General features: G+C 31.5%; 3 protein-coding genes and 1 long non-coding RNA gene across 4 annotated transcripts; 2 read left to right on the top strand and 2 right to left on the bottom strand.

The window, feature by feature from the left end:
- Positions 1-1,842: 1,842 nt before the first annotated feature.
- LOC108735440 (LHFPL tetraspan subfamily member 3 protein) lies at positions 1,843-2,446 on the bottom strand (the record flags this gene model as incomplete). Its single annotated transcript, XM_018467399.1, is given in 1 exon segment — positions 1,843-2,446. A coding segment is annotated over 1 exon segment (403 nt), but the record flags the coding sequence as incomplete, so codon positions are not given.
- Positions 2,447-2,515: 69 nt separating this feature from the next.
- On the top strand, positions 2,516-6,347 carry LOC108735438 (transcription factor TFIIIB component B'' homolog). The gene is made up of 5 exons (XM_018467397.1): positions 2,516-3,611; positions 3,697-3,917; positions 3,969-4,216; positions 4,531-5,168; positions 5,233-6,347. Exons 1-5 carry the CDS (start codon positions 2,885-2,887, stop codon positions 6,195-6,197), a joined length of 2,799 nt encoding a protein of 932 aa, XP_018322899.1. The 5' UTR covers positions 2,516-2,884; the 3' UTR covers positions 6,198-6,347.
- Positions 6,348-6,701: 354 nt separating this feature from the next.
- LOC108735441 lies at positions 6,702-7,436 on the top strand. Its single transcript, XR_001937582.2, has 2 exons — positions 6,702-6,822; positions 6,895-7,436. It is a non-coding gene; the product is annotated as an uncharacterized LOC108735441 (long non-coding RNA).
- A 23-nt stretch (positions 7,437-7,459) lies between these two features.
- On the bottom strand, positions 7,460-8,842 carry LOC108735439 (tRNA selenocysteine 1-associated protein 1). The gene is made up of 5 exons (XM_018467398.2): positions 8,714-8,842; positions 8,282-8,636; positions 7,925-8,205; positions 7,749-7,869; positions 7,460-7,687 (listed from the first exon to the last, which is right to left on the bottom strand). The coding sequence occupies exons 1-5, from the start codon at positions 8,750-8,752 to the stop codon at positions 7,566-7,568; spliced, it is 918 nt and encodes a 305-aa protein (XP_018322900.1). The 5' UTR covers positions 8,753-8,842; the 3' UTR covers positions 7,460-7,565.
- Positions 8,843-9,974: the final 1,132 nt, after the last annotated feature.

Raw genomic sequence — 9,974 nt, 5'->3', positions numbered from 1 at the left:
TTACTAAAATTAGAATTACGGTATGCAGATATCACATAAAAAATATTTTTATGGCTTTCCATATCATCAACCTTCAAAATGCACGTTTTTTTTTCCAGTACAATTTTAAAAACTCCTAGCAGCATTAATTTTTATAATTTAAGTTAATGTTATTGTTATTTAGTTAAAATATAAATTAAGGTATGTGCTAAATGCTCACAAAGTAAAGAAGATATGATTTTTCGGTATTTTTACCAAAGTTATATTGCTGTTAAATAAAAAGCAAAAAACGACCCAAAAATTCTAACTTTCATTTCAGTCCATGTTGAAATTTACTTTAAAGTTATTTCTCTTTTTCTTTATAATAACTGCAAATATCAATTGTTTATCCGTTTACTAAATATCTAATAATCTAAAGCCAATTTGTAGAATTAGCGTTTGCTTAATAGACGTAAAGCGTTAAAAATCTCAATGAAAGTNACGATTTTCCTGCTTTTCCATTTTTACGAAAACCACAGAGGCGTCTTGTTCAGCGTGCTGTCAAACCTACACTAGCAAGGAGATCGGGCTGAAACTATAGCTACAAGCTATCCAAGGATGGTACTATAGAATGTCACCTCAAGGTAGGCCTAGTGGCGTCATCTCTTGGTTAGGCCGGAAACTTATCAATCCACCCTCGTATTTCTATTGTGTATAACAATAATAAGAAATAGTTTTTCGTGGTTAATTGCCACTTGCAATTAGATTTTATTATCTCGTATTCGAAGAATAATAATAATATTTTTATTGGAATTCTTAAAAGCAGTCAAGTAAAGATAACGATTGTTTAATTACAATTGGATGCCTACATGTGTATATTATTATGTATATGCGACCAAAATTTAAAGTGAAATGTTTTATCGAAGGTCACCGATTGTAATTGTATTGTTTTTATTGCACACAAGGCTGAACGCCAACAGGTGTTACATTCAAGAAAGTTAATACATATAATAATATGTAATTCTTTCGTAAATTTATCAATTATCAGTTACCTTGCAAGGGCAAAAGTAAATTCCACCAGAAGAACATAACATTTTCGTCAGTATCAGTTTTAAAATAATGTCAACAGTTTAAGCAAAAAATTATGCGAAATTGTTGTCAAATAATAATAACAAAACAGTTGTAGAATGTAATAATAAAATATAGGATTATTTTTCAGTCGGGTAGCTACGTACTGAAACGTTTGAGAATTTGTTGACGAAAAAGACATCGTAACTGATGTTACATTTGTTTATTTTTATGATTGTACCCGTTTATCTAATTTTGACGATCAGGGTTGTTTTGGGTCCAAAATTCGACTTAATTTTTGAGAAAAATCGGGAAAGACTATTTTCGTGAAGTTGNGTTGTCAAATAATAATAACAAAACAGTTGTAGAATGTAATAATAAAATATAGGATTATTTTTCAGTCGGGTAGCTACGTACTGAAACGTTTGAGAATTTGTTGACGAAAAAGACATCGTAACTGATGTTACATTTGTTTATTTTTATGATTTTCAGTTGTTTTACTAACTTCTAATGATCGTAATTGATTATACTTTCTTTCTTTTTATTTAAACTGTAATGAAAACTTTAGTCTTAATGTGTATAAAAATGAACGATTTCAACGATTTTTCGTTTACAAATTTAGCGATTAGTACAAAACTAATGTTAAAAAAGATTATTAAAACAAACCGAATATAAAAAAGTGTATTTGAAAAATATTTCATAGGTAATAACAGCAAGTTTTTGTGTTGATTATTCAATGAAATTTACGGATTTGGCATAAGAGAAAAGGAAAAAAAAATGTTTAGGGTTACGCGCTTGACGCATCGTTGAACTCACCTGAGAAAACCTGCAACCACCCGCATATGTGATATACGGTGGTGGAATGACAAAATAAAAACAAAACCATCATACATATCGTTAAGAGGGCAGTCAGGACGGCAATCCCAACACAGGCACTCGCCCCCACAAATGCAATATTCGATAGTTCGTAAAAACTGTAAAATTTCCCCTTGCACATTTCTCCCTGTTCTTCCGCGCGGCAAACCGACCACAATCCAATTTTTCCGGCATTTTCACCCTCAACAACCCCTATCCATTCGGGAGTTATGAATGATACTACTACTATAATACCGTAACATATCGTAAAAATAGCCCACAAAACACCGATTGCCTTCGAGTTCCTCGCATAACTGGTCGCGTAGATTTGAGTTGAATCAACATATTCGATTTTTGAGCCCATTTTTTACCCTTAAAATTTAAAATTAAATCCACTTTTGTAAATAACTATCACGGTCACATTTCTGAGAAGTTCACATTGTCAACGATAACATTTTAAAACTTATTTACTCATGTAACACAATGCATATACTTCGATCGATTATGTGCTACTGCTCTACCTATGTACTCTACCCATTGGTGAACGGCACACCTTGAAGTAAATGTCACGGAACCGGAATTAAGGTAGAAGGGGCATTTATAATTCTTAAGATACAGGTAAGAATGAAATGTTCACAAAACACCCAGCGTTTTCTAAATGAATATATGAATTAGGCAATCAGCGTGCTTCGATGCCGTACTGGTTGCATAAAGTATTGACCGTCTTGTCATGTATCTATGGTTCCATGCATGGATGTTTCTATTTGTAATTTGTTGGTTATGTCTTGTGCTAGACGTGTCGCTTCAAAAATAAAAATATGTTAAACATTAATTAGAAATTAAATGCTTTTTTAATTACAGCAATTAATAATAACGGTATTGCAGCGAATATTTTAGTGTACGAGTGCTTTGAGTTATGTTAGTGTTTTTGTGTAAGCATAGAAGGAACATCTTTTACAATATGAAGAGTATTCAAAAGTGAAATCTAAAATATTTTATAACAATGGCTTCACGACGTGTTAGAATTAAAGGTATTGCTAATATTCCTCAAAGAAAGAAAGCAGACGAAAAACCGCTTAGTACACCTGAACAAATCGATATTGTCAAAGAGGAGGCAGTTTTAAAAAAAGATAATTCTGATGGTACAGTACATTTCAGTGATTCTGAAGAAAATTCAAAAATAGTCACTAGTGACTTAGATATTATCGAAGAGGAAAAATGCAAGGATAGACACGATTCCTTAGAGAAGAAAGCATTGCTAGAGGAGAAGAAACCAATAATAAAGGAAGTTATAAAACCAGGTACATTTATTAGACGCACTATTGCTAAGCCTATTATAAAACCCAACAATATTTCAAGAAGGCAACAATACAAAGTGATAGACAAAACTGAAGAGATTAAGAATAATCATGTGGGTGAAACTAAATTGGAGATAATTGCTTCTCATTCTGAACAAAACAATGCTAAAGAACATTCTGACAGTACCCAAAATAAAGCCAATTTAATTCCTAAAAGTGATGAAAATTCAAATAAAAGCAGCTCAGAAAATTTTTTAAAGCCTGCAAGTGATATTAATTTAATTTCAAGTAAAGCAAAAATACATAATAGAAAAGATGAATCAGATTCTGACTTAGAAACAGATGTAGGAGCAATAAAGGATGTAATAGTAGACAAGAATTTAAAGTATGGAAATAGTAGTAATGAATACATTCTTCCTGACAATATTGCAGGTACTCTTATGAAATGTTACTTAATAGAAAGGCAAAGCTTATCTAAAGTCTGTTATGGAATGATTAATTAAAATTTAAATTGTAGGTTTTAAACGCATGCGAAATAGCCTTTCAGAAAGTGCAAAGTCAGGTTCAGATGTTGAGTATCCACTACCACCTGCCAGTCCTAATAAAATTTTAAGCAGGAGTAGAATAAAAGCAGTGCCTTGTTTGACTGGTAGAAGAATAAGTTTTTCAGTCTATGGCAGTGCTAGTGAATCAGAAGATGAAGGCAAAAATAACTCTAAAAGAATAAGAAACGATTCTGTATGTAATTAAGTTCATAGTTGCAATATAATAATTCTTGTTTTGTAAAAGGTTTCATCAGTTATGTCATACACTGGTGAGGTTCAGACAAAGGGGGAACAACCACCCAGTTCTCCTAAAAAACCTAATGAAGTTACCACCACGCCAGTCCAGAAGAAGGGCAGAAGATCAGATCAGTATCGAAAATTTGCAGAAGCAAGGAGAGAGTTTAATATGAAATTTGGTAAAGGCAAACCTGATAGACAAAAATTGACTATGTTGGACTTAATTTTTTACAACCCTGCTACAAATCCAATGAGGTAAAGAAAAAGTGATGGGAATAAGACTACCACTTTATTAATTTCTAAAAATGAATCTTAATTATTGTTTCACCAAACACTGACTTCTTTAGAAGTTATTCCTCAGACAGAAATTATGATTTTAATTTTGTTAGAGGGGATGCGAGTCAGAATTTTGAAATTTGGGTTTAAATTTCATGTACAATTTTTGAAGTCCCACCAAGGTGAAACAATTGTTATTGAATATGTAAATATTAACCATGTGCTTGCATTATTTATAAATATAAATTTTATTGCATTTCATTACTACTGACTAACGTTTATACTTTGATTAGTCAGAAGAAAGAAAAAAAGAATGATACTACTGAAGAAACAGTTACACAAGAAGATATTTCAGCTGAAAATTCAGTGAATACCAATTCTGAAAAAATAGAAGATCCGGTAGAAAATGAGCTCAATAAAGAGGTAAAGAGTGATGATGAAGATGACGTTTTAGCTCCACAAATAAAAGTGGGGCCTAACGGGGAAATCATCGTGGATGAAAAGAGCCTTGTTGTTGAAAACAAAGAAACAAGAATAAATAGAGAAACACTTCAAAATTCTGCAGTAATTGATGGAGATTTTGACACAGGTTTTAATGGCTACAAGAAAAACGCAAGAGCTAAATTTTGGTCAAAATCGGAAACGTTGCGTTTTTACAAAGCTCTAAACACAATAGGGACGGATTTTTCTTTAATGGCTGAACTTTTCCCCGGTCGAACTCGTAAAGGATTGAAAATGAAATTTAACAAAGAAGAACGAACTAATCCAAGTTTGATTGATCGTGCGCTAACGTGTCCAATAGAATTTGACATGACCAGTCTTCGTTTGGATTTGTTACGTGAACAGAAAGAAAAAGAAGAAATGATGAAAAGACAAGAGGCTTTAGAAGTTCAATCAAAAGAAAAAAGGCGGTATACAAGGAAAAAAGGAGGTAAGCTTCGAAAAAAAAATAATAATCATGATTTTTTTTGTAAATCGCCGTGTTATGTTTCTAGGTAGTGTGGCAAAGAATTTGGACAGCGATTCTTTAAAACCTGCCGCAAAATTAACAAAACTTTGTGCTAAGAAAAAGGATCCTTACACATGCGTTAAAAAGGGAATTGCAAGCGTTTGGGAAACAGATTCTGAAGATGAAAAGACGAAAATGCCAGAGAGCGACAGTAGTCCTGAATATTCCGATTCTGAGAGAAGTTTTACAATTGAAGATGAGAACAATTTCAAACAGATCTTAATACCGACCCGATCGGGACGTATACCAAGACCTGCCCTACGTTTGTCGTATCCCGAATCTTATGGCAAAACTATAGTTCGCAAGGTTCCAGACTGTCCTATGGATCAAAGAAATTTTGATTTCTCTCAATTTGAACCGGGTTCCTTATTAGTTTTGACTAGTAACGATCCGACAGGATTACCGGTGTATAAAGTATTCATGGTGGTTAATCAAGACGCGCATCCTGTGGATTTGAGCGAAGAAGTGCTGCAATCTATAGCGAATGAAGCTCAGCATTCTGAAAGTTCAACGCTGGATGAGAATGTTCCCAAGGTCTCAGAAGAAACTGACCACCTCGAAACCGAAAAATCTGTATCTTTAAATGCGCACTTCAATCAACAAGCAGAAGAAATGGAAGTTTCACTGTCCCTCAAAGACTCAGATTGTACTAATTTGACTGCAAATATTAGTAGCACAGTATACCAAGAGCATAAATTTGTGCTGCCAGTGAACATGTCAGAATTGCATGATACTAATTTGACGATTTCACACACTGAAGAAATTAATTTGAAGAAAACAGCGGCACCAGAATATGTCCGCGAAGAAATAATTGGAAACATATGCGATTCTGTCCAAAAGGATGAAACTGCACGCAGTAAGGAGAAAGGTAAAATTCTAATAAAAGAAAACATTCTTATTTCTGCACCGTACATGCAAATTCAGCCTGTGAATAAGGCAGAAGAAAGCTAAAGCAACCTAACTTGTAATTCTGCAGATGAAAATGTAAATAAACTATTTTATTTATTGATTATTTTAAGTTTTGCATTGCCTTTTTTTCATATATTGTGAATGTTATGTATATAAATATGTCTTTAGTAATAATATAACTAGTACATGGTATTTTTGCATTTTATTACTTGTTATTTGATCTTGAAGTAACAATTTAATTTTTGATCTTAGCCTATCTTTTGACCATTTCCTTTTTCAAACATGTCTTTACCCTATTTAAAACTGTAGATCTTTCAAGAAAGATTTAATTACGACAAATTGTTAAAGAAAAATTAACCAAAAATTTGTGGATAAGCTAAAGATAGTTCTTTGAGCGAAAAATAAAATAATTTTAACTCGGCTCTTCTTCAGTACAAAACAATTTTAACATATTTACTTATCAGTTCATCTAGTATTTAGTTCTTGAAAAAATCAAAAATGAATACCTATTAACTATAAAATAAAATTCTTATTGTTTTAGTACTCATTATTCGCCTACGGAGTTTTCTCCCAGTGTTTCGGGTTGTTGAGTATGGATTATAGAAGTGGACACTGCAATGTTATTTCAGAATTGCTTTTTCCAATTCATCGACACAACATTGGAAGGGTAGGATTCATTTCTTTGCCTTTTCCTTTAAATTTCAAATAAAAGGAGCTGAAGTTCCAAAATGTATTACAGTTGTAGAGCATCAGGGAAAAGAATTTTATACGACGAGAATACTTTGAAGCAGAATGGGTTGCCTATGTGAAAGACAAAAAATCCTATGTATAAATTCAAATTATTATACTGCTATCGCGCGAAATTAAATGAGTGCACTGTAAAAGATAGAAATGCTACAATTTGAGTCGAAATTAGTAACCAACTAAGTTTTTCGATCTTAATAAAATAATATATTTAAATTTATTTGGTACATCAGCAAAAAAAAATATTTCATAACACAACACTTAAGTGAATGTTTTTCACTTTGTTTTGTGTATTTGTTTAATGTTGATATTTTCGTTGTGTATTGTGCATTACAACTTTTTATACGATTTATGATAAAGATTTTTTTATTTAAAAATGTGGACAAAAGAATTTCTTAAGTAGCTTTCCGTTATCAAGCAAAATGAGAGTATAAAGGCGTAATAAAGTCATAGTAGTAAAGAAAGTGATTATTAATCAAAAATATTTGTTAGTTGCAATATGAGGATAAATAAAGAAATAGCTTTATTAAAAATTCATACTTTATTTTTATAAGACTGTTCTTGTATAAATTCAATTAAGGGTCCATTCAACTATTAATTATACATACACATAATTAACTGTAAGATTATTGGAAATTATAAAGTAGGTATATGAAGGTGAGCCACTTAACAAACTTCTAATATATCACATGGTAACCACTTTGAACTTTCCAATGCATCCCATAAATTGCAATCCTGCTCCATTTTTTCTCGGTTCAATTTATCTACATCAACTGGAGTTGAATGTTCTAAGAGGAAGGTATATATGTAATTTGATTGATTAACTATTTGTTACTTATTATGTCATACCAATAAGTTCAAGCTCATCCTCTTCTGCTGCTCTTCTTTCATTATAATGTTGAACAACTGCTTCAGAAGTGTGATAATCTGGTGTAGCTTGTGTACTATCTGTACCTTGGTCATAGTAGCTCTAGAGCAAAATTAGTAAATTTAACATTTTTTCATAATATTTGTTTGTCACTTACTGTTTGCCATGTGGCATAGTTTTGCCAGTAAGTAGAGGGATCATAGTACTGAGTGTAATCAGAGGTTGCAGATGAATAAGTACTTGTAGAACTACTTCCAGTAGTTGTTGTAGTAGTAGTTGCGGCACCTTTTGGTTTAGGCACTGCATTACATATTTTTAACGATTTTGTCCCCAAACCAATGTAGCCGTTCATATTTATTAATGCATCTTTCATTTCATCCTCACTTCCAAACCTTACAAAGCCATACCCCTTACTAAATCCACTATTATCCAATATAACTGTCATATGAGAAAGTATTAATTATATATTTTATTTTGTGAAAACAAAAAAATACAAAATATGCTAGATTCTTACCTTTCGCTGTTTTAATAGTATTATACTTTGAAGAGAAAACTCGATACAAATTGTAATCATCAACATCAGGACTTAAGTCTCCAACCCAAACAGAAAATTCTCTGTCTAGAATATTTCTCCCTGCATTACTAGCATTATTTAATCTGAACCTAACAACAGGATTAGTTCCTGGTATTATTTTACCATTTAATTTATGCATGGCATCTATAGCTTCTTCATCATTAGCAAAATGTACAAAACAATAACCAGCAGGTTCGCCAGTAAATTTATTTCTCATTACTTTTACATTCAGAGGGTTCTCCCCCATTTTTCGAAACGCTGATATGATAAATGTTTCGGTCATATAGGGCTCCAACTGCAACATAGTAAATAAATAATTGTTGCCCCGACATTACGAAACTTAAATGTATTTTCTCCATTTTTAACACTTACACTGCCCATCCACAATTGACAATGCACCATATTTGCCATTTTAAATAATTTTTAATTTACTTTGACCTTTTTCTTAAATAGCTCACTTACAACAAATTGATTGCAAAATGTGAGGTTAGATTATTGGTTTTGTTGACATTCTTCGGTTGTGCTTCAGCTACAACAACGGACTTTTATTAAAAGAAACAAAGAAATCGAAATCAATAATACTTTTATGTTCAAAAATTAAACTTGTTGAAATAAATTATTTAGTTCTATAAACAGGTTATTTTAAAAGGACTGTAATGTGCCTTATTTTCTAACTAACTAATGCAATTTATTGACTTTTCCAAATTTGGGTGTTTCGACACTACCGTACTTTGTTCAAAATGATTCAAACCAAACTTGTGTGTGGTTCAAACGTTTAAAATAAATGTTTTTAAGAATAGAGTAATTATCATTTGAAAAATGTTTAATGTAACGATTTATTTTACAGGACATTATGAAAATTGTGAATGCTGATTGTGCTATGGGTTATGGATTATTCCTTATATCAGGTCCTTTCATATTCTGGCTGTAGCAGTACTTGAAAGAAGTTTGAAAGTGTCTTTTTTCCAGATGAAACAGAGGCAGTGTATTGCTGTTGCTAAAGGAAGGATACTTATACGACAATAAATCGGTAAGCAACGACGTTCATTAAAATTTAGAAATGTAAAATCTCAGAAACAGCTTCTTAGACATTTGTAACAGGCTTTTTCCAACATCTGTATGTGTTTTTATTCAAATTTTATATATTTAACCCTAGTTAATTTATTTTTCTTGCCCTCTTTTGCAGATTGACTAACAACAAGCAACAATCATAACTTAGGTTGATATTTAAAATGTTTCTAAATTGATTTTTTGGCATAATTGTTAGTTAAATTAATTATTTGTCTACGCTTTCAAAATTAATGTTCGTTTGGGTGGATATGGAGGCTATAAGGGGAGATGCGGTGGCCACAGAATAATGGTATGACAGTTTATGTAGAGAATATGATGCTTTTTATTGTATTTGCTTTGAAATTTTATTGATGTTATTGCCTCTCTTACAGATATGTTATTCTTAACTTTTGTAAGTCGTTAATATTGTTTATATTAATGTATTGTTATTTGAAATAAATTTGTACTTTGTTATAATAAATGTAAATTGTATTTCTAAATAATAAATGTATTTTCATTGTATTATCATTCTTTGGTATTTAAATAAATAAATAAATAAAGTATGCGTTTTTAATTTTGTTCT

Source organism: Agrilus planipennis, unplaced genomic scaffold, assembly GCF_000699045.2.
Source record: "Agrilus planipennis isolate EAB-ADULT unplaced genomic scaffold, Apla_2.0 scaffold40, whole genome shotgun sequence".
In the NCBI taxonomy this organism is placed as follows: Eukaryota; Metazoa; Arthropoda; class Insecta; order Coleoptera; family Buprestidae; genus Agrilus; species Agrilus planipennis.
The sequence above is the reverse complement of the archived record's forward strand: the minus strand, read 5'-3'. Positions and strand labels throughout refer to the sequence as shown.